This window comes from Fragaria vesca, linkage group LG7 (assembly GCF_000184155.1).
Source record: "Fragaria vesca subsp. vesca linkage group LG7, FraVesHawaii_1.0, whole genome shotgun sequence".
In the NCBI taxonomy this organism is placed as follows: Eukaryota; Viridiplantae; Streptophyta; class Magnoliopsida; order Rosales; family Rosaceae; genus Fragaria; species Fragaria vesca.
Window position 1 is genome coordinate 8,628,139 of NC_020497.1, and position 25,334 is coordinate 8,653,472.

The window sequence follows — 25,334 nt, forward strand, 5'->3', positions numbered from 1 at the left end:
AATACCCGAATAAAAATTACCTTTTACTAGCTAAAATTTACTATTTTTACCGTCGTCGTATTTTTCCTCATACGAATAATCCTCCGCACATAATCGTCCCCGAACCCCTCTAGGGACCACTTAAACTATTAACTCAATGATCGAGACGGTAAAATTCTTATTATAATCACGCTAGTAAATAAGGTAAAAATATAAGAGTCGGGATGTGACAAAATATTTATCGAAACATATATAAAAAAAGTTTAACATTCATACCTCATCAACAAGACATGAACTGCTTTTTACCCAAGCTTTAGCTTGCCTTATTGCACAATGTCATTGAAACAATTCTGTTTTTAGAGATTTCCACCTCCCTATCATTGCACTTGTTGTTCGAGGGTAGGCATTCGGAAAATTGGCGAAGTAGTGCTTGAGAACATTATCCCATAATTGCGCTTTCTTTTGATCGGTGCCCTTTTCCGCATCGTGGCTAACAAATCTCCAAGATTTGCACAATTGGAGGTCTTCATCGGCTTCCCAAAGTTTTCTATCGGAAGTAGATCCACCGGCCATGAATTGAAACGATAAAGAAGATGAAAGCTATAGGAGAATGAAAGAAAATATATTTAGAACTATGGATCACAATTTTTTGTGTGGGGTGAAAAAATTATAGGAGGGTGATATGTATTTATAGGATTTGTATAAGCACTTTTATATTTTTTACCGTTGGGAGCTTTTTTTACCCATTGGCAGCTTTTTTACCCGTTGGCAGGTTTTTTTTCTTCTAACCGTTGGGATTGCAACTGTCAAATGACCTAAGCCGTCGATTTGTTTTTTTGAAATGAACCAATGGTCCAGATCAAAGGACCGTTGCATTTGAATTCCTCGGGACGAGCCCAACTGCTGACGCGTGGCCCAGGCGAGCAGGTACGCGACAAAAATGCGTCTGACACCCGCAAGCCGCGCTGCCATTCACCCGTGCGCCGAACGCGCTTGTCTTCTCGCGTACCCCAGCTCCACTTGCGCGCTTCACATGGCCGTCGTCAGCCTTGCGTCATGCAGGGACCACAGATTGGGCTAAGCTGGAGAGGGAAGGCCCGGGCCTTCATTTTCTTTTGCCTGGGTCATGGGTTTGACCCAGGTCTTAACCTAGTGAAGGTTAGGTCATCATTTTTTTCATGGGTGGACTTGGTGATAAGACGTATTTGCACACGCATCAATTAACCCTGTCAACGAATCAGTCGTAGTATAAAGCAAGCAGGGATCGTTCTAAACCGGGGATCCAACTACAGGGTAGATCCATCTAATCTAATGTAAATATCGAAATAAGCATATAGGTTTAAAGGTTTTATGATTTCGGAACAACATTAATAATAAATCCTAAATTACTTCTATACATATATACATGTGATCAACCAACATTCATGCAAACTCAACCAAACAACCATGCAAGAATAAAGAAGACGATTTCTAATCTCATTTAAGTCTACACCGTGAGCAAATATACAACCTAAATTTGATATGCACATAAGTTCCTACGTGGTTCCTATGACATAGACCAACTTAGAATTAGACTACGGGTTTCATTCAACATCGCGACACAACAAGCTCGGCTATATGCTCTACTTATTGGTCACACACATAAACTAATCATGCAATTACGTATCACATAAAGAATTTGATGTGTTTAAGCACAAGTCCAAATCAAACATAGGTAGAAAATCGGTGAAAAAACAAAGACAATGCAACTTATCAACTACGTGTATCAAAGTCGAACTTTGGATGATTAACACATGCAATATCAACTACTTGTATCAACTTCATATGATAATGGAAAAATGCACCGAAAATCTTAAAGTATAAAGAACATAATACTCACGGCATAAAACCTCAAATCATTGATTATAAATTGTAAACTTTAATTCATAACATGGCTCAAAAGTACTTCTATCTCATAGACAAGAATCGAAACATACTTAAGCAAATACCTAAAGCAAACAAAAACAAGAACAAACACATAGCAATCCGAAAATAGAAGATGAAATACACTCTCAAATATCCTACTTGTTCTATTCTTCGAGTGCGCGGAGTCCTAGGCTACGTGCTTTGGACGAATGCTGAAGGTGGGATCGGATTGTGGTGTTTGGAGGTTGATGGAGTTTCGGCAAAGGCTTTTGTGTTATTTGCACGGGTTGATGATGATCTTCTGTCCTTGAAGTCGTGCTTTATATAGAGGAAAAACCCTAGAGAAGTCGGCCACAAAGCCTAAACCAAGTTGGTTTAGGATTCCTAGTTCTTCTCAATTTCGGCAGAATGACCTCCGTCTGATGATTACATCATAACTCCCTCTAGAAAATAGATATTGAGGTTATTCCAATTGATTTGGAAACTAGACTCCCGTAGCTCTCTATCCATATCTGGCACGTTTTCTGATTCATTGTGAGCTGTCCTGGAGAGTCCGTTGAAATTGACAGACGTGCACAAGAATTCTCCCGATTTAATCCAGATTTTCAAGGCTTGGATATTCTTGAAATTCTGCCGAATTTAGATCTTCTTCTCCATATTGGACTTGGTTTGGACCTCTCCTTCATGGACTAGGCTTCGAGGAAAGATGGAATCTTGATCAAGACAGGAATCCTGAGTAAACAAGGGTTTCCAACACTTAGCACAATTTCAACACCAAATTATTCAAATCCGAAAATACTATGTATTCTAATACTAAAAACTACATATTTCTAAATTAAGCAATTATTCTACACTAAACACAAATATAAAACTAAAACAACTAAATAGGAGTTAACAAAGGGTAAATAAAGGGTATAAACATATTAAGAACGTCACACTTTGTGCTCCTATCACTTGGGTTTTTTTTTTTGTGGGTTTTTTTGAGATGGCTTAAGGCCTGTGTCTTCTTTTTGCTCCAAGGGTGGATTTGCTCTAAGCAAATCTAAAAGCACAAACAAAACTCAACCACGACTGATTCGCCACCTGTATATATAGCAGATGTCAACCGGATCACCGCCTTAAAGCAAAACCTCAGCCACCACTGCTTCTCATAGTCGCGACAGGAGCCTAACTCTACTTCGTACAATCGTCGACAACGTTGGAGGAGGACACCTCAAATACGTCTCCCCTACGTTGTTGTGCCGCCGTTGCCTGGTTTTGGGTAACACAAAGCCACCACTGCCACTCCGCGGAACCCTTGGTTTCGCTTGTGGAGGTCACTCCGCGAAACACGGAGGGCTCACCTTACCACCTAAAGCCCGTTCTTAAAGTACTCTATTAATCATCTTAGTTCAGTTGCCAAAGAAAACAGACCAAAAATTTATTTACGTTGGCATAGAGAGAATGTATACAAAGCACTATATGATTGTCTTGTCTTGGTCTGGTGGATGGCTGGATGGCTGGATGTTGAATACGCAAAGCAACAACAACTAATGGTGGTGCTAAATGGAGATAGATACCCTTAATTTGGGGTTATTCCGATCCTTTAGTTTATATTCAAAAATCTGTGTCCAGAACCAAAGCGAATTTGGATTCTTAACTGGTGTGAGTGGTGTCCATATCAAGTCTTGGACTTGGGCTGTTGGAAAGCCACTGCTGTATTCTTTTTCTTCTTAAATATTTTTTTGAATTCAAATCACTTGATTTTATATTGAGACAACAAACAAAACCAAGAGTAGTCATAACATGTCTTTCTGTTACTATATATAGATAGATAAGAAGTAGTAAAGAAAACTTACAATGATGCAGGATATAACTATTCATTTAACATATCATGCTCATTTATTTAGAAGCATAATACTAGCCCATATTCTTCTTAAATTATACTATATACTAAAGGGTGGTTAACTGTTTATATCATAAGCATATGAACAGTGATTTTTTTTTTTTTTTTTTCTTGAAACAAGTAATTTAGATTTTTTTAGATAAGCTCTCTCTCGGCAAAGATTTTTTTGCCCTCCATTTTTGACTTTTCTTCTACATCCTGAATCTTACAAATCAAAATAATTAGAGCATTTCTATTTTGGGTAGAATACAAGATTAGATGTTTTATTTTATAAAAGTTATTTTTGTGATAGCTCTTATACATATGTAGAATATGCATAATGTGGATATTACACCGCTCCAAAGGACGGGTATACTAACCATTTTGCCTCGGTTATTTTTAAGAAACCACAATATTGTCATTAACCTTTGATATATAATCAGTATTGACACGACCCACCTCGAATTTCATTCTGAAACCCGGAGTAAGTCGTGCGGGGACCACCTCCAAGGAAAATTTACCGAAAAGATTGATAAAAACCTCTCTTGAAAATGGACAACCCTAACTCGAAAATTTCAAGTTTACACTCTTAATACAACACGTCCAAACATCACATAATTATCCTTCAGAAATTCTAAACATAATATCAAACGACCGAGCACACCACCGAAATAATATACAATAATCCCAAAGTATTCAGAGCTACTAGACACTAGCGGAAGCAAGAAAACACTAGTAGGTTAAACAGGTAACCTACTGATGAAAACTGACGGAAATGCGGGTGACTATGCCTCGCCTCCTACTAGATCCAACCCGAACTCTACAGACTGGGCAATTTAAAACGAAGGACCCAGGAGAAAACATTTAATAACGTTAGAGTGAGTGGACAAAAATAAAATAATAAATAAAATATTTATGTTTTCCCAAATTAATTTCTAAGGAAAAATCAAATGCATGCCGCAAGCGATAAAACTTTTATCTCATAAAATATCGAGCCTCTCAGACTCTATAATATATGTATGTATTTACACTCGTTCATACTCCTTATATAAATTCATGGGTCTATATAGGGCTACTACGCTCGCGTCCAACGCTCACGTCACGCCTTAATGCGGTGCTACACTACGCCATTAAGGTGGAGAGACAGGTGTATAAATATATGTCCATACCCCCTATATGAATTAAACACTCAAATAGGGCTATTACGCTCACGTCCAACGCTCACGTCACACCATAATGCGGCTATATGCTACGCCATTAAGGTGGACAGACACATATGACTAACTAGCATTTTATATACATACTCTCTCATAAATATATATTTATATCCACCGAAAATCCTATTTTCGGTAACTCTCCAAGAGAAATAAAATCGTCAAAATAAAATGACGTCAAAATGCTCCACAACAATAATTGTTCATTTATGAACTATAACATGCATTTTATTTAAAACAAAGGTCCACTCACAAATTAGGCCTAAGCCTGACGTCGATCTGGGGCCTCGTCTGCTCGAGCCTCCTCACGTCCTGATCCAAAAATAATATTAATTTCCCAACTAACAATCCAATATTTAGTCAAAATAGGCAAAATTACCCGAGAGCCATAAATACGCTCATCATTGCCTAACTCCGATATTCTTAAATCGAAACGATCCGAACTTAAATATCATACTCGGCAGCCGTAAATACAACCTCCCCAAAAATACGACTTAAATCCTACGGCCGGATTCTACATTAATTAACCGCAAAAAATACCACACTTCGGAAATTCATAAACCTATCCAAAACTCATCCAAAAATTTCATAACTCACTTCAATAAACTCCCCTTAATATTCCAAATTTAACAACATTAAAAATCTCCCAACCGGCGGCTCCGTCGGCAGCGGCGGCCGGAGGCCAATTCCGGCGACCTCCGATTTCTATGAAATTTTGACAGAATAATCCTCTCATCATGCTCTACAACTTCCTAACTAGCACAAACATCAATTCCAAGCCTAACTAGGGTAATCGACTAAAAACATCAAAAACGCTCTAGAATTTCAACTTCACCTTTCTCCTTACCTAGCTCAAGAGAGGGTGAGCTGTTTGGAGGGGTTGCTGCACGGGAGGAGGGCTACAAAACGAGCCAAGGATCGCCAGTTTTGGTGGTCGGAGGAGGGAGTTCCGGCGTCGGGAGGCTTAACACAGTCGGACCTCTCGGGCCCGATATCTTCCTCACGGCGGCACTAGGGGAGCTGTCACCGGTCCAGGGATGTAGCTGGGTCGGAGGCCGACCGAACGGGACCGGTGCGACGGTGGTTGGTGGCCGGACGGCGGCGGACAGCCAAGAAGAAAACCGGCGGGGAGAGAGGGCTCGGGTGCGGGAAAACCAGGAGGGAGAGAGAGAAAAAGGGCTGGGCTTTGACCACCCCTTGGCCCGGTTCAACCTTCTTATACCACCCAAATCCAAAATAAAACACCCCGAAAAATAATACCTGAATAAAAATTGCCTTTTACTAGCTAAAATTTACCATTTTTACCGTTGTCATATTTTCTCTCACGAATAATTCCCCGAAATTAATCGTCCCTCAAAACACCTCTAGGACCGATTAAACTATTACCTCAATGACGGAGACGGTAAAATTCTTATTATAATCAAGCTAGTAATTAAGATAAAAATATAAGGTCGGGATGTGACAATTCTCCCCTCCTTAGAAAAATTTCGTCCTCGAAATTTACATACCTGTCATCCGAAGAGATAGGGATACTGCTGCATCATTTGCTCCTCTGATTCCCAAGTAGCTTCTTCTACTTGATGACTCCTCCAAAGCACCTTGACAAGCGGGATTGTCTTGTTCCTAAGCACTTGCTCCTTTCGGTCGAGAATCTGAACCGGTTCCTCTTCATAGGACAAATCCCTCGTCAAACTGATCGGCTGCTCTTGCAGCACATGAGAAGGATCGGCAATATACTTGCGAAGCATGGATACATGAAACACATTATGTATCCTAGCTAACTCTGGAGGCAAAAGTAGCCGATAAGCAAGTGAGCCAACTCGCTCTATAATCTCATAAGGGCCAATATACCTCGGACTAAGCTTCCCACGCTTACCGAAACACACAACCCCTTTCCAAGGAGATAGTTTCAAGAACACCCAATCACCCACTTGGAACTCAAGATCTTTCCTACGGACATCTGCATAACTCTTCTGCCTACTTTGAGCGGCCTTGAGTCTATCTCTGACCACTTTAATCTTCTCATTTGTAACATGGATTAACTCTGGGCCACAAAGCTCTTTTTCCCCCACTTCATTCCAACACAAAGGCGTGCGACACTGCCTCCCATAAAGTGCCTCAAAGGGAGCCATACCAATGGTAGAATGAAAGCTATTATTATAGGCAAATTCCATCAAATATAGGTTTTTATCCCAACTCCCTCTGAACTGCAAGGCACAAGCCCTTAACATATCCTCCAAAGTCTGAATAGTCCTCTTGGACTGCCCATCAGTCTGAGGATGAAAAGCAGTGCTGAAGAGTAATTGGGTACCTAAAGCTGCCTGAAGAGCTCCCCAGAATTTAGAAGCAAATCGTGGATCCCGATCTGACACTATTGATTCAGGAACACCATGAAGCCTCACAATTTCATTCACATAAAGCTCCGCCAATTTATCTAATTTATACTTCTTTCCCACTGGCAAGAAATGTGCAGACTTGGTGAGTCTATCCACAATCACCCAAATACCGTCATGCCCATCACGGGTACGAGGTAAACTAAAAACAAAATCCATGGTGATGTGGTCCCACTTCCACACTGGAATAGGCAACGGCTCAAGAAATCCAGAAGGCTTCTGCCTTTCAGCTTTTACTTGCTGACAAACCAGACATCTACTCACATAAGCTGCAATTTCCCTCTTCATGTTTGGCCACCAATAATAATCCTTCAAAATCCGATACATTTTTGTGCTACCCGGATGAGCAGCATATGCAAAGCTATGAGCTTCCTCCATAATCTCACTCTTCAACTCTTCATTTCTTTTTGGAACACATAGCCGGTTCTTAAACAATAGAGTCCCATCTCTTCTAACTGAAAAATGATTGGCTACGGCTCCATTCGAAGCTCTTTCCATCAATCGAACTACGGAATGATCATTATACTGTGCTTCCCGCACTCTATCAACCAAAACTGGCCTCACATGAAAACTGGCTATCAAAGCACCAACCTCATCTACTGATAAATCCACTCCTGTAGCTCGCAACTCACAAAGAAGCGGAACACAAACCATCTTTATATGAGATAAAGATATGGAGGGATTTCGACTAAGAGCATCAGCTACCACATTAGCTTTTCCAGGGTGATACTCAATAGTGCAATCATAATCATTTATTAACTCCATCCACCTTCTCTGTCTCATATTTAGCTCTCTTTGAGTGAATACATACCGAAGACTCTTGTGATCGGTAAAAATCTGACACTTGGCTCCATAAAGATAGTGTCTCCACAACTTGAGAGCAAAAACTACCGCTGCAAGTTCCAGATCATGAGTAGGATAATTCCCCTCATGCGGCTTCAATTGCCTAGAAGCGTAGGCAATAACTCGATCATGCTGCATCAAAACTCCACCTAGACCACGTCTAGAAGCATCACAAAAAACCACATACTCTCCACTATCATCCGGAAGTGCCAAAACAGGAGCACTTGTTAAGCAATTCTTCAATTCTTGGAAACTTTGCTCACATTGATCTGACCATTCAAACTTAACCCCCTTCCTGGTCAATCTTGTCAGAGGAGCAGCAATCTTTGAAAAATCTTTCACAAAGCGCCGATAATAACCTGCTAATCCCAAGAAACTACGAATCTCCGTCACAGTGGTGGGTCTTCTCCAATTTGACACAGCTTCCACCTTTTGGGGATCCACACTAACTCCTTCTGCCGAAATCACATGACCTAAGAACCCCACTTTATCTAGCCAAAACTCACACTTGCTAAACTTGGCATATAACTGCGAATTTTCCAAAGTCCGCAATATTATTCTTAGATGCTTGGCATGCTCCTTCTCACTTCTTGAGTAAACCAATATGTCATCTATGAATACGATCAAGGTATAGACTAAACACCCTATTCATAAGATCCATGAACGCCGCGGGTGCATTAGTAAGTCCAAATGGCATCACCACAAACTCATAATGACCATATCGTGACCGAAAAGCAGTCTTGGCTATGTCCCCCTCTAGGATCCGCAACTGATGATAACCCGATCTCAAATCAATCTTAGAGAAAACAGAGACACCCCTCAACTGATCAAATAAATCATCGATCCGAGGCAACGGATATTTATTCTTCACTGTGACCAGATTCAACTTCCTATAATCAATGCATAGTCTCATGGTGCCATCTTTCTTCTTAACAAACAACACTGGAGCACCCTATGGAGACATGCTAGGCCGAATAAAACCCTTATCTACCAACTCCTGCAATTGAGTCTTCAACTCATTCAATTCCGCTGGAGCCATTCTGTAAGGTGCCTGAGAGATAGACATAGTTCCAGGAAGTAATTCTATAGAGAAGTCTATCTCCCTTGCAGGAGGCAAACCAGGCAACTCCTCATGAAAAACATCCGGAAACTCCCTTACTACTGGAATATCTTCTAATCCCACAACTCCCATACTTGTATCCACCACATGAGCTAAATATGCTTGACAGCCTTTACTCAACAATTACCTTGCAGCAACAGCGGAAATTATGCAACTAAAAATAACATCTCTTTCCCCTTGGAAAGCAACCTCAAAACCATCTGGACTTCGAAGCACCACTACTTTTTGAAAACAATCTACCATAGCTCTATATGCTTCCAAAAAGTCCATTCCCAAGATCACATCAAACTCCACTATATCTAAAGGAATTAAATCAGCCTCGAAATTAACTCATTCCACTAAAACTTCACAACCACTAAATACCCAATTTATTCTCATCACCTCACCGGAGGGTAGAGACACATGCCACTCGCCTGGAAGAGACGATGATGGCACATTGGCATGGAGGGCAAATCTACTAGACATGAATGAATGCGTGGCTCCGGGATCAATTAAAGTAAAAGCAGGCTGACCAAAAATTAATAACGTACCAATGATGACATCTGGAGAAGTACGACCCTCTTGCTGGGTCATAGCATGCACTCTAGCGCGAGTCATGGGACGTCCACGCTAACCACTTCCCCGCTGAGAGCCACCTCTGATCGAAGCACTGCCCTGGGCACCACTACTAGAGCCTCTAGCTGAAGACTGACCAACTGGCTGAGTAGGGGTGGGGGTCGTCCTCTGAGTCAATAATGGACAATCTCTCCTGAAGTGGTCTTGACTACCACACTCAAAGCACCCAGAAAACTGCTGCTGCCCATAAGAAAAAGTCTGGCTACTGGATGACCCACCACGGAAGCTACCACCAGAATCATACTGCCCAGACTGCTGCCTACCCAACTGACTCCTAGCAGGTCTCCTGTGACGTCCTCTAACCCTGAACCGAGAATTAGAACCTGATCCCCCACTACTGCCACTACTAGCTGAATAACCAGAAGCGGATGATGAAGCAGCTTTCTTGGATGGACCCTGACTGGGGCCATCGAAATCTCGTGGCCGAGCACTATAAATCCCCATAGACTCAATAGCCATGGCTGCATGAACAACATCAAGGAAAGTCGGGTAATAAACACCCGTCATCTTACCTGCAAACACTCCACCAAGTGCCCCAATGAACATCTCCATCCTGGTCCTCTCATCAGAAACCAGATATGACACATGGTAGCTCAGGGAAGTGAATCTCTCCTGGAACTCTATAACACCCTCATCATCCCTCTTCTTCATATTCAGGAAATCCGACTGAATTCTGCTGCAGTGGGCAGGACTAAAATACTGCCCCAAGAAAAGCGTCTTAAACTGCTCCCACGACATATTCAGAGCATCCTCAACATTCCTGCTAGCGAGCGACCCCCAGTGATGTGCTGAATCATCCAGGAAAGTCACTGCCATCTTCACCTTCCTTTCTTCTGGCAAATCTGTGCTCGCAAAAGCCTTTTCCATTTTGTCTGCCCAAGTATAAGCATCAAAGGGTCCCTTGGCACCCTTGAACTCTCTTGCTCCAGCCTCATAAACTTCTCTCCTCTTCACTGTATGAGGGTGTGGCGCTCGATCTATAACATCCCTCAGCATATTTCCAATATCATCAACCAGTCCCCTGACCTCATTGCCCTCTTCGGCATTGGTCGAAGTAGCCACACGGGGTTGCCGTGGGCGCCTAGGAGGCATAGTACCTGAGGAAGAAGAAATTTAGTAGTCCATAAACAAGACTAACACAACAATCACACATACCCAATAACACATAGCATCAAAAGCATAAAATGCCAATAAATCCGCCGCGGTCGGATCATCACTCTATAAACACTACATTCTACTTAGGCAAATATGATAATGACATGGAAGCAGGAAAAGGAAACCTAAAGCTCTGATACCAACTGACACGACCCACCTCGAATTTCACCCTGAAACCCGGAGTAAGTCGTGCGGGGACCACCTTCAAGGAAAATTTACCGAAAAGATTGATAAAAACCTCCCTTGAAAATGGACAACCCTAACTCGAAAATTTCAAGTTTACACTCTTAATACAACATGTCCAAACATCACATAATTATCCTTCAGAAATTCTAAACATAATATCAAACGACCGAGCACACCACCGAAATAATATACAATAATCCCAAAGTATTCAAAGCTACTAGACACTAGCGGAAGCAAGAAAACACTAGTAGGTTAAACAGGTAACTTATTGATGAAAACTGACGGAAATGCGGGTGACTATGCCTCGCCTCCTATTAGATCCAACCCGAACTCTGTAGACTGGGCAATTTAAAACGAAGGGCCCAGAGGAAAACATTTAATAACGTTAGAGTGAGTTGACAAAAATAAAATAATAAATAAAATATTTATGTTTTCCCAAATTAATTTCTAAGGAAAAATTGAATGCATGCCGCAAACGATAAAACTTTTATCTCATAAAATATCGAGCCTCTCAGACTCTATAATATATGTATGTATTTACACTCGTTCATACTCCCTATATAAATTCATGGGTCTATATAGGGCTACTACGCTCGCGTCCAACGCTCACGTCACGCCTTAATACAGTGTTACACTACGCCATTAAGGTGGACAGACAGGTGTATAAATATATGTCCATACCCCCTATATGAATTAAACACTCAAATAGGGCTATTACGCTCACGTCCAACGCTCACGTCACACCATAATGCGGCTATATGCTACGCCATTAAGGTGGACAGACACATATGGCTAGCTAGCATTTTATATACATACTCTCTCATAAATACATATTTATATCCACCAAAAATCCCATTTTCGGTAACTTTGCTAGAGAAATAAAATCGTCAAAATAAAATGACGTCAAAATGCTCCACAACAATAATTGTTCATTTATGAACTATAACATGCATTTTATTTAAAACAAAGGTCCACTCACAAATTAGGCCTAAGCCTGACGTCGATCTGGTGCCTTGTCTGCTCGAGCCTCCTCACGTCCTGATCCAAAAATAATATTAATTTCCCAACTAACAATCCAATATTTAGTCAAAATAGGCAAAATTACCCGAGAGCCATAAATACGTTCATCATTGCCTAACTCCGATATTCTTAAATCGAAACGATCCGAACTTAAATATCATACTCGGCAGCCGTAAATACAACCTTCCCAAAAATACGACTTAAATCCTACGGCCGGATTCTACATTAATTAACCGCCAAAAATACCACACTTCGGAAATTCATAAACCTATCCAAAACTCATCCAAAAATTCCATAACTCACTTCAATAAACTCCCCTTAATATTTCAAATTTAACAACATTAAAAATCTCCCAACCGGCGGCTCCGCCGGCAGCGGCGGCCGGAGGCCAATTTCGGCGACGTCCGATTCCTATGAAATTTTGAAAGAATAATCCTCTCATCATGCTCTACAACTTTCCTAACTAGCACAAACATCAATTCCAAGCCTAACTAGGGTAATCGACTAAAAACATCAAAAACGCTCTAGAATTTCAACTTCACCTTTCTCCTTACCTAGCTCAAGAGAGGGTGAGCTGTTTGGAGGGGTTGCTGCACGGGAGGAGGGCTACAAAACGAGCCAAGGATCGCCGGTTTTGGTGGTCGGAGGAGGGAGTTCCGGCGTCGGGAGGCGTAACACAGTCGGACCTCTCGAGCCCGATATCTTCCTCACGACGGCACTAGGGGAGCTGTCACCGGTCCAGGGATGTAGCTGGGTCGGAGGCCGACCGAACGGGACCGGTGCGGTGGCGGTTGGTGGCCGGACGGCGGCGGACAGCCAAGAAGAAAACCGGCGGGGAGAGAGGGCTCGGGTGCGGGAAAACCGGGAGGGAGAGAGAGAGAAAAAGGGCTGGGCTTTGACCACCCCTTGGCCCGGTCCAACCTTCTTATACCACCCAAATCCAAAATAAAATACCCCGAAAAATAATACCCGAATAAAAATTACCTTTTACTAGCTAAAATTTACCATTTTTACCGTTGTCATATTTTCTCCCACGAATAATTCCCCGAAATTAATCGTCCCTCAAAACACCTCTAGGGACCGATTAAACTATTAACTCAATGACGAAGACGGTAAAATTCTTATTATAGTCAAGCTAGTAATTAAGATAAAAATATAAGGGTCGGGATGTGACAAGTATAACAGCTGGGTATAATTTGTATTAATAATATTCTATGAAGTATATATCAGAAACATTTCTATCAATCAATTACCCAATTGACCAGTTTTATAACGTTGTTTTTGGATAAAGTAATTTTAATGTCCATAGAAATTTTAAAATTATGGGAATTACAATTTCATGAATTTTGTGATAGCTCTTATACATATGTGGAATATGCATAATGTGGATACTACACTATGCCAAGACGCGGGTATACTAACCCTTTTGCCTCTGTTATTTTTAAGAAACCACAATATTGTCATTAACCCTAGATATATAATCAATATAACAGCTGGGTATAATTTGCATGTATAAGATTCTATGAAGTACATATCAGAAACATTTCTATCAATCAATTAACCCATTGACCAACTTCATAACGTTGTTTTTGGATAAAGTAGAAATTTCAAAATCATGGGAATTACAATTTCATGAATTTAAATCCTATTAATTGAGAATTTCATTATTTGAATTTCATGATGTATCCAAAGAAATTTTAAAACCATTAGAATTACAATGCCATGAATTTAAATTCTATTTAATTAAGAATTTCATTATTTGGATTTCATGATGTAGAGTTTTAAAATAACAAGAATTTGTATTCAGACTAACCTTAGTTAAGGGAATTGACAAATGACGCTTGTTTTGTGAGGAATTCAAGTCGGGAATTTAAGCTCCTAAATTTCACGATTATTTTTCAGTGAAAATTGCTAATTTCATGGGATAAGTATCCAAACGAGGGAAACCGTCCTAAGAAATTGAGAATTCATCATGTTTGATTAAATTCTCAGGAATTCACCCATATCCAAACACACCGTAAATGTATACACCGCGCCAAGGCGCAGGTATAATTCTAGTATTTCACTATTATACATTATTTGAAATAAATAGTGAATAGTTAAGTACAACCAAGCGAAACTGAATCTTGTGACTTGTTTTGTTGCAACAAAGACCATCCAAAGCAGTAGGAGCAAATCAAATGCACATCGCCAACAACTTGTGTACGTGTATATATGAATCGAACAAATTAATTTAAGTAAAGCTCGAGGTGAGCTTGAAGTACAGGTGAGCTCGAGCAGCTGATCAAATGTATATATAATTAGCACCAGAAATTCCATACAGCAGTCTTACCAAAAGAAACACAGATATGAACAATCTTTAATCTTTTATATTAAAACAACTTCATCACATGTTTTTCTGTACGTTCCATACATATTTTGCTGCCATCTTTCATGCATGACTCTCTATTTTTATCGATCATTAGATATTTAAAATATAGAGATGGAGGACATGAGAAATAATGCCCAGTAAATAATTTGACAACTATCAAAATAAAAAATACAATGAAAGAGCTACTTAAGACTCAAGAGTAACACCAATCGTATCTTAAGAGTAACACTAAAATGTGTCAATTAAAGTAGCCTTTATAAGTGGTAAATAAGTAACAACATTGGTGTCACTCTGCTTCATACATAATCCCCTATAATCAGTGATTTAGAGTTTAAACCAAGTACTCAGACATTCTTCCCCTTGGGAAAACAATGTTTATGTTCTTATTATAGTATCATATAATTTCTCACATTGGTATTTTCGTTTCTTATTATATTATGAAATGTTACCCAACTGAAAGTCAGTCACTCTTGTCCACCAAAATTACAAAGCTGAATGAAAGCCCCCAACCTAAAAGGAAAAGGAATTGCTGAAGGAGATTTATGGATATGAGGAAGTGACAAAGGGTGTTGACAAGTGTCATTTGCATGGCCTTATACCAGATATTCAAAATCCATCCTTTTTCTTCCCTAGTTTCCTCAATTCATCTCCCAACTTCTCTCCCTCTCCCTCCAAATCAGTCTCTTTCTCTTCTCAAACTTCTCAAAGTTGCTCTCTTTCTTATCAAAGCTTCCATCTTTCTCTGCTGCCATGGCAGTAGCGGAGCTCTCAACGCCTTCATACACCACCACCCGCCTTGTCCACCCATCCAAGCTCTCCTTCTCAGCCACCCATCTCCGCCGTGTTGCTTTTCCACCTCTCTCTCGCACCCAAAACGCTCGAGTCTCTTGCTCTCTTGCACCCAAGTAACAACCTTTTTTTACTCTTTCTTTTTTACTTGTTTTGGTTTAATCTATAGTTGTGGTAATTCTGTTGTTTCTTGATTTCAGTCAAGTCCAAGCTCCTGCTCCTACGCTAACTGAAGACCCCAAGAACAAACTCGAGTGTTATGGCGTGTTTTGCCTCACCTATGATCTCAAAGCTGTAAGCTTTCTTCGTTTTCTGATCTGGGTTTTTGCTCCATTATTATTATTTTTTTGTTACATGAGTATGCACGGGTGGTGTTTGTCATTATGCCTATTCCAGTTTGAGTTACCCGAATGTATTGACTTTTGTTTTACCAATTAGTACAACTTGCTCTGTTTTCCATTTTGTTTGTTATTCTATGAGCTGAGGATCAGTTTCTCTGTGAATCAAATTTAATACTGTACTGTTTCATTGTCAATGACACAAATCGAATGCTTATATGCTAGTTAATACTGCCTTTTGCTGCAACAAAAGCCATTTACTTTGAAAATATCCGAAGCGAGGTTTAGTGTAACATTCATGACTACATGATGATTTGTTGATATGCGTGACTATCAAGATAGTTCTTTTCACTATCTATGTGTGTAACTAATAACTGCGATTCAATGATCACAGGAAGAAGAGACAAAATCCTGGAAGAAAATGATTAATATTGCGGTCTCTGGTGCAGCTGGGATGATTTCTAATCATCTACTATTCAAAGTAAGTGTTTGTTGCAACTAAATTTCAGACTCTGTTTTTTTTTTCTTGGTGTCCATCACCGGCAATTCTGGAAGTTATATGGAAAATAGAAAATGGAGATGATATAAACATTCCTAGCATGTAGTTCCAAAGTATCTGTTGCAACTAAACTTCAGACTCTTTTTTTGATCACATATTACAACTTCGTGTGTCGAACTTACAGCCTCCCACTTACTAAGGGGAGACTATGCCGCTAGACCAGATGATACTGGGCACCTTCAGACTCTTTTACTGGACTTTTTCTTGTATTTTTTTTTTTTTTGGTTTGGGGGGGGTTGGTTCTGAATAGTGACTGTCTGGAGCTTATTACTGTTAAATGAACATGGAGAGACTGTAAAACATACTTAGCTTGAATCATGTGCCAATGTCAACTGACAGGAGTTTGATCTTACTTTTATTCACTAAGGGGCATTATGGTGTATCTTCAGTTGGTTCTCAATTAGTAGGTAATAAGTAATACCATCTTGCAGCGTGGAGCCTTGGCATATGAGCAACTAAAAATCATGATATGACAGATGCCGTCATTTATATTGATGACTGTTCTTGGCTTAGTGGCTTTTCCTACCCCAGTAACTTTATAATAGAGCTTCCAAAGGCCATGAGCTTTGGATTCAATTCAATCACCACATAGTTAACTTTTGTTTGCAGGAGATGGGGTTTTCTCATCCATTAAATATATAGTGTTGAGGTGCCATCTTCTAGACTGTCAAAAACAACAGAAAAAAATACCTCTTCTCATAGAAAAAAAAGATAAAAGTTATGCCACCGTATATTCGAGAAAAGTTCATAATTTAAATAGAACCTCTTATTTTAATTTTATAAGAATCTGCATTCAACATTTTGCGTATGACTTGCTTATAATCCAGCTTGCATCGGGCGAGGTTTTTGGGGCAGACCAACCCATTGCATTGAAACTACTGGGATCTGAAAGATCATTTGAAGCTCTCGAAGGTAATGTTCTTAATAGTCATTTGTTCTGCAGTGTCAAAAATCCTATATGAAATTCTATAAAATGATGAAATATGTAAAATTAGATTGTTGTTCAACTACTTATAATTGATCATGGCCCTAATAGTTTTGAGGGAAAGTGATACAGGCATGTTGTGCTATCTGAGTTGAAGTTTTTGATATGACTCAAGTAATCAGAGTATTAACTGAGAGACTATACAAAGTAGAGAGGTAGAGTTTACAATGAATACTGTAATATCTTTCAGTGATCTGATTACATAAGTTAGAGACTTACATAATTCAGCTACCAGTCGCCTGGTCTTGTGCTCCATGAGAATTCATGTACCACTAAAATCTGTTCAGCAAGACCCCTGTACTCAGCTTAGTGGATCACTCTGCCACTATCACCTGTTTTGCAGCACAACTAATAAGATCAAAGTGAAAATACAAGAAAACCAGTACCAGACCCCTCTGATGGATTACTAGCTCAATCACATCTACATTGCCATTCAAAGATAATTCTCCATCATTGAAAGTAACCTTTATATTCTTGCTCAGGCAGCTTCGGCATTTCCACACCAAAACCATTATATACCAGCATGCATCGAGGAAAAAGCGCATATATAGCCCTATTGAATATTGATTACATGTTTAAACATCAGTGTTTGACAGAGTATTACCGACCCTATGTTTGAAATTAGAATCAAAATTTCAATGTGTCATGTCTGTGGAGTCTCAGGACTGAGTCCAATTTGGTTTCTATATAGCCACTCTGTCAAAGTGGGATATACCTCTGCTTGGGGATCTTTCTGTGTTTTAGAGTAACAAAATTAAGTAAATATATACTGATCTTAGAAAGAATTTTGGCTAGAATTACAGTGGAAAAGGAGTTAACAAGTATCTAGAGTTAAACTAACTTGCATGAGTTAAAACTGGAGATTTACTATCACTACTAAAAGTGAAGTCATCTAAATTATGAATGCCATATTCCCATGTTGACTGAGAGGACATTTAAATTTTACAGGAGTTGCTATGGAATTGGAGGATTCCCTATTTCCTTTGTTGAGGGAGGTGAGCATAGGTATTGATCCATATGAGGTGTTCCAAGATGTTGACTGGGCTCTACTAATAGGAGCAAAGCCTAGAGGTCCTGGAATGGAACGAGCTGATTTGTTGGACAAAAATGGGCAGATCTTTGCAGAGCAGGTGCCATTATGATAGCACAAATGCTTCTCTTTAATACACAAATTGCTCAAGAATTTTGCTAATATATTATTAATTTCAACGAACAGGGGAAGGCTCTCAATGCTGTTGCATCTCGTAATGTCAAGGTGATAGTGGTTGGCAACCCTTGTAACACAAAGTATGTCCTTATCATCCTTTTATTTTCAGTTCTTATCAGGTGAAAGGATGCAATCTCCTGGATTATTATACTACGCCTGTTACTGATGACTACATTTCTCTATTATGTAGCGCACTAATTTGTTTGAAAAATGCTCCGAATATTCCTGCTAAAAATTTTCATGCTTTGACACGGTTGGATGAAAATAGAGCAAAATGTCAGGTAAAACTTAGCTCGCAAACATTAATTACATACAGATGAATTTGCTTCTCTCTTATGAACAAAAAGAAAAGCTATAAAAATGTGTCTTCTTGTTTTATTCAGCTGGCCCTCAAAGCGGGTGTCTTCTATGATAAAGTGTCAAATGTGACCATCTGGGGAAATCATTCTACCACTCAGGTATTTGAAAGCAATTTAACGTTCTGTTGTAATAGGACGGTTATTTTCTCTTGCTCTTGTTTGAAGACAGAATTATGTAACTCATAACAGGTCCCAGATTTCTTAAATGCTAAAATTGATGGCTTGCCTGTCAAAGAGGTCATCAAGGATCACAAGTGGTTAGAGGAAGAGTTTACACACAAGGTCCAGACGGTAAGGATGTCAAATATGTATTTCAACATCATTCTGCAGAGATGTATGCCCCTCATCATCAAGAACTAATTATAGATTCAAATTTCAGAGAGGAGGTGCCCTCATAAAAAAGTGGGGAAGATCTTCAGCTGCATCAACTTCCGTGTCAATTGTAGATGCCATAAAGTCCTTGGTTAATCCTACCCCTGAGGGTGATTGGTTTTCTTCTGGTGTAAGTTCCTATTTGTTTGATAAGAATGCACATTATACTATTTTATTGTTGTTGTTGTTGTTGTTGTTGTTGTTATTATTATTATAAACTAAACCTTTCTTGAGCAACCATATGATCAGTTCTGTTTCTGAAGGTGACAGAAACTATAATGTTGAAATTTTTTTCATATTTTTTTTTTTTCATTATGATCAATTCTGTTTCTGAAAGGTGACAGAAAACTATAATATTGAAATTTTTTCGCAGCTCATTTTGCTTTTTATCCCTAGTTTTACTGAAATAGAATGGGCTCGGTCTTAAACGTATGTGAGGAAGGTAATCGAAAGAAAAAGATGATGACTTGTTCCTTGTTTAACATTTGCAGCTGTGCGAGATAAAGGTCTCTCATGCACAGTCAAAATATGAAATGCAACAGCTCCATAAGAAGTCTATTAACCAATGAAGTTGGTTTATATTAGATATTACGAACAAAGTTATTAGTTTCAATTATCTTGGGTTTCTTTTAATCTCCAGTTTTTGTTGTCATTCTTTTGTAGGTTTACACCAGCGGAAATCCGTATGGTATAGCAGAGGATATAGTATTCAGTATGCCATGCAGATCTAAAGTAAGTTGATCTTGAGAACTTTCCTTACCTGCTGTTAATGATTAAACATGGACACTTACAATAATTCAATTGTATTCTCCAGGGGGACGGGGATTATGAACTTGTGAAGGACATTAAATTTGACGATTATCTTCTCAAGAGAATAACAAAGGTATTCCCTTTTCTCATCCTTTTATGGACTGCATGCAACACAATAAGAAATGTTATATTGATGGGGTTCAATGAATAAATGAGGAGACATTACCTAAATAGCTGACATCAATTGTCAACAAGGTATGAACCAGAGTAATTCTTAGTATAATTATGATCATAGATAGAAATTCTGTAAGACAGAAAGACCAGTGCAAAAATCAAAATTATTTCATCTTCTTTCCTACATTTTCATAGAGAGAGAGAGAGAGAGCTATTTCCCATCCGCATGTTCAATCAGTCGGCTACTGCTGTGTTTTCGTTCTTTGAATAAATGGCCTCATTTGGTGTTTTGCAGAGTGAAGCTGAGTTACTGGCTGAGAAAAGATGTGTTGGTCACCTAATTGGACAGGTACATATATTATTGCTACAGCATTTTTACTACATGATGATACTCTCCCTTGACTTAAGTTCTTAACTTTCATGCTTATTGCTTTCCAGGGTATTGCTTTTTGTGATCTGCCCGAGGATACTATGCTTCCTGGAGAGATGTAATTGCAGCTAGATAATTCTATATCTTGAAAACATCCACGAACACGAAAGCGACGACAAAGTGCAGATGGATCAAACCATACATTATTTATTTATGTAGAGCAAGTATGAAAACAAATTAGAGGAAATAACATCAAGTCATTTGTCAAATTTTGAGATTGTAATAAGTTATCTGTACTTTGTGCAGGATAGAGCTAAACATTGACATATACATATTTGTAATCGTATGATTGTTTGTTTAGTTGCTTGTGGCCTAAATGTAAGTAGTTACAAACGACTGTATTGAATTCACAAATGATGATATATGATATTGTGAAAATTATACAGCGCACCCGGGTCATCTCCGCGTCCATTTTAAAAAGTCAAAAGTCCGCGTACCATTTAACGGCGGAGATGGACGGGTGCGCGGCGCACCCGGGTGCGCTGAATACGCTCTCTCGGACTTCAAACACTGACTGCATACGAGTATAAGAAGACCAGAAAGTTCAACGTGCCACTTGGAACAGTAACTTTTGATCACAAGGAGTAGTAACTTGACTTGTTTTTCTTTCTTTTTCGTTTTCGTTTTGAAACAGCAGTTCACTCTGGAGCTTGCTCAGTCGTCTTTTGGAGTAAAATGTTCTCCCCAAATATATACTGAAGGAACCAGAAGCTGTTCGTGCAGGTAAGAAGTCAACTTGTTGAAAATCTTAAATGAACTTCCTGAGTGAAATCATGCTTGTTTTCAAGGTAGTATTATATATGTTGTCAATTTGTGTTCCTTCGCTGTAACCAATTAATCAGATTTTTCCTACCCACAAGGTTGTGACTTGTGAAAGAGATGGATCAAGTTGCACTTCAAGGAATCAAGGCTCAGATAATTGACCAAAAAGAATGGCTCAAAATAAAGCATGAGCCTGACTCGGTCTTGAGCTCTTGCAATATGAATCCAGTCAGCTGAAGGAATGCCACATCTTTTGAGCTAGAGTGAGGTGAACGTTGAGATATAGTGTAAAGTACGTACTCCACTGATCACAGTTGCAGGTCCCATGCAAATATCAAATCAAGACACTAAAGACAAGGAAATTTGAAATGGATGAGCGGTTCTAGTGTGCGCGACTTGAGGTCGTCATCTTGAAAGAGAGACTTGAGGTCTTCATTGGCCTGGAATAATCGTGATCTATCACTTTGGAGTTTGGAGTCTTAGAAGGTTATTCTCTTCCCTGCACAGTTCAGGTCTTATAATTGAGGATCTGCTTCTTGCTTGCTAGTTTTATACTTGGTGATTTGAAATGAAGCTTGTCCCCATGGAATCTGGCCTTGTTTTATATTCTCTTCCCATCAAGGTTCTGTTATGTTGTTTGTGTTTCTTGCTAGCTGGTTCTTCCCTAGCCAGTAGTGCCACTAACCCCACAAGGTTGAGAGGGAAAGAGACTGACCGAGTTGCACTTCTAGCCATCAAGGCTCAAATAAAGCATGAACCTACCTCGGTCCTGAGCTCCTGGAATGAATCCAGTCACTTCTGCCAGTGGCAAGGAGTTGGTTGCGGGCGCCGGCATCAAAGGGTGACAGTGTTAGACCTACAGTCCCAGCATTTGGCAGGATCCATATCCCCCCACGTAGGGAATCTAAGCTTTCTCAAGGAGCTATATCTACAAAACAATAGCTTCACAGGTGAGATCCCACCACATATTGGTCACTTGAGGAGGTTGCAGACTCTAAGACTGAACAATAATTCCATCGGTGGTGAAATCCCTGCCAATATATCCAGTTGCTCCAACCTCATTCGACTAGATTTAGGGTACAACAAGCTGGTTGGGAAACTTCCTACCACAATTGGGTCCTTGTCAATGCTCCAGAGGTTTGGTTTTTACTATAACAATCTAGCAGGAACGATCCCACCTTCATTTGGCAACCTTTCATCCCTGACCACGCTTTTGGCTATTGGTAACAATTTGGAGGGAAGTATTCCTATTTCCATAGGGAAACTTACAAGCTTAAAAGTCTTTGCTGTGGGAGAAAATATGTTGTCAGGTGCTGTTCCTGCTTTCATTTTTAACATGTCTTCTCTCACTATGTTGGACTTGTTGGGAAACCAATTCCATGGCAGGCTTCCTTCAGACATGGGCAACACTCTTCCTAATCTCCAAGCCATAGATGCTTCTTTCAACCAAATCACAGGACCCATTCCCATGTCCATATCCAATGCCTCCAATCTTAGACAATTTATTGTTGCAGTAAATGGCTTAACTGGACAAGTTCCCTCTTTACAGAAGCTATATGGACTCTGGGAATTTGTAATTGGCGACAATTATATTGGAAGTGGGAAAGCCAGTGACTTTAGCTTTCTCTCGGATTTGACCAACTCCACACAACTGGGGACTCTTGATTTAACCGCCAACAATTTTGGAGGGATGCTTCCCCTGAGTTTATGGAACTTCTCAATAAGTCTGTCTGCGTTTTCTGTCCTGAATAATAAGATACATGGAAGCATCCCAAATGGGATAGGCAAACTTGTCAACATGGAGATTCTGTATATGGGCGACAATGAATTTAGTGGAAGCATTCCTGCTGATATTGGGAAGCTTCGGAGTTTAGGGAGATTGCTTCTTAACAACAACAAATTATCAGGGGATATCCCTTCCTCCCTTGGGAATTTAACAGAGTTATTCACACTTGACTTGCAAGGAAATGCTCTTCAGGGCATCATCCCTCCGAGTTTGGGGAGATGTCAGAAGCTGCTTCAGTTGCAACTTTCTCAAAACAATCTCAGTGGTGTATTAACTCCACAAGTTTGGAGTCTCTCATCATTAGCATTGGGTTTGAACCTATCTCACAACCACTTGACTGGTTCTCTTCCCATGGAAGTTGGAAATCTAAAAGGTCTGAGTTCTTTGGACCTTTCAGACAACATGTTATCCGGAGAAATTCCAACCAGTATTGGCAAGTGTCAAAGTTTAGAAGTCCTCCACTTGCAAGGCAACTCCTTCCAAGGGACCATTTCATCTTTGGAACCATTGAGAGGGCTTCAATTCTTGGATCTCTCTAGAAACAACCTCTCAGGGGAGATTCCACAATACTTGGAGAGGTTTCAATTGCTAAACTTGAATCTCTCTTTCAATGACTTCCAGGGTGAGCTGCCAGTTGGAGGGGTCTTCAAAAATGCCAGTGCAATTTCCATTGTTGGAAACAGCAAGCTATGCGGCGGTGTTGCTCAACTCCAGCTTCACAAATGCAACTACCCGTTCAAAGGTTCCAAGAAAAAGAGCTCCAAATTGGTAATGTTCATAGTCCCTGGACTTGTGGTGGTCATCTTGGTGGTGCTGTGTTTCCTATATTTTCTTCCATTAAGAAAAAAGCTGAAGAAAGAACCTGCATCAAGCAATTTGGAAAAACTGTCTCAAGTGTCATATGATGCTCTTCTAAAAGCTACTGATGGGTTCTCTTCAGCTAATTTGGTTGGTACTGGTAGTTTTGGGACGGTCTACAAAGGAGTGCTGAATGATGTTGGAACTCTTGTTGCTGTTAAAGTTTTCAACCTCTTACGCCAGGGAGCTTCTAGAAGTTTCATAGCCGAGTGTGAGGCATTGAGAAATATCAGGCATCGAAATCTGGTCAAGATTATTACTGCATGTTCAAGTATTGATTTTCTCGGTAATGATTTCAAGGCTCTGGTTTATGAGTTCATGGAGAATGGAAGCTTAGAGGAGTGGCTGCATCACACTACTGAAACTGAACAAGTAACAGGAGCACCCAAGAATTTGAACTTTCTTCAGAGGCTAGACATAGCCATTGATGTTGCTTCTGCACTAGATTATCTTCATAATCATTGTGAAACGCCAATAGTTCATTGTGATCTCAAACCAAGCAACGTCCTTTTAGATAAGAAATTCACTGGACATGTTTCTGATTTTGGACTAGCGAGGTTCCTAACCGATAACATTTCTGATAATCAAACACAATCCCTTGGACTAAGAGGGTCCATTGGCTATGCCGCACCAGGTAATCATCATTCCACTATTTCGTTTGTTCTCTAAAAATTGCTGGTTCTGTTTACTGTCACTTCACATCTAACACACTTCAAATGTAAAAGAAAATGAAAAAATAAAAATCCACTACTTGCATTTGTAGTAACACTGATTTTTGAATCGTAGAGTACGGAATGGGAAGTGAGGTGTCAACAGATGGGGATGTGTACAGCTTCGGCATCCTGTTGTTAGAGATGTTCACAGGAAAGAGACCTACTGACGACATGTTTAAAGACGGCTTGGACCTTCATGGTTTTGGTAAGATGGCTTGCTCTGACGGCGTTGCAAAGATTGCAGACTCGATGCTTCTTCAAGAAGACATTGTTGGTACAAGCATGATGAAAACTCCCAATCAGCAATGCGTGAGAGCTGGAAAAATTGAAGAGTGCTTGAGTCTGATCTTTGGAATTGGGATTGCTTGCTCTGCTGAATCACCAAGAGATCGAATGGATATTAGTGATGCTGCAGCTGGATTGCTTTCTGTAAGGAAAGTTCATGTTGCATAGGAAGTTAGGAACAACTAATGATACTCTTTTATGTATTGCGTCTTATTATTTCGCTGTTTTATGTGAACATTAGAACTGCGCCTGAAGTGTAAGTGTTAACCTTCTAATGGGCATCAGTTAACTTTTGGCAACTC

The 25,334-nt window shown here is 39.8% G+C and overlaps 2 protein-coding genes across 2 annotated transcripts; both read left to right on the forward strand.

Annotated features, from left to right (window-relative positions):
- Positions 1-15,247: 15,247 nt before the first annotated feature.
- On the forward strand, positions 15,248-20,939 carry LOC101299807 (malate dehydrogenase [NADP], chloroplastic-like). Its single transcript, XM_004306968.1, has 15 exons — positions 15,248-15,570; positions 15,655-15,748; positions 16,187-16,273; positions 17,179-17,263; positions 18,285-18,466; positions 18,553-18,623; positions 18,734-18,824; positions 18,927-19,001; positions 19,092-19,193; positions 19,282-19,404; positions 19,938-20,006; positions 20,089-20,157; positions 20,494-20,547; positions 20,637-20,788; positions 20,875-20,939. Exons 1-14 carry the CDS (start codon positions 15,416-15,418, stop codon positions 20,688-20,690), a joined length of 1,311 nt encoding a protein of 436 aa, XP_004307016.1. The 5' UTR covers positions 15,248-15,415; the 3' UTR covers positions 20,691-20,788; positions 20,875-20,939.
- Positions 20,940-21,634: 695 nt separating this feature from the next.
- Positions 21,635-25,200, forward strand: LOC101302019 (probable LRR receptor-like serine/threonine-protein kinase At3g47570-like). The gene is made up of 2 exons (XM_004308485.1): positions 21,635-24,668; positions 24,821-25,200. Exons 1-2 carry the CDS (start codon positions 21,959-21,961, stop codon positions 25,198-25,200), a joined length of 3,090 nt encoding a protein of 1,029 aa, XP_004308533.1. The 5' UTR covers positions 21,635-21,958.
- The last annotated feature ends 134 nt before the right edge of the window (positions 25,201-25,334 follow it).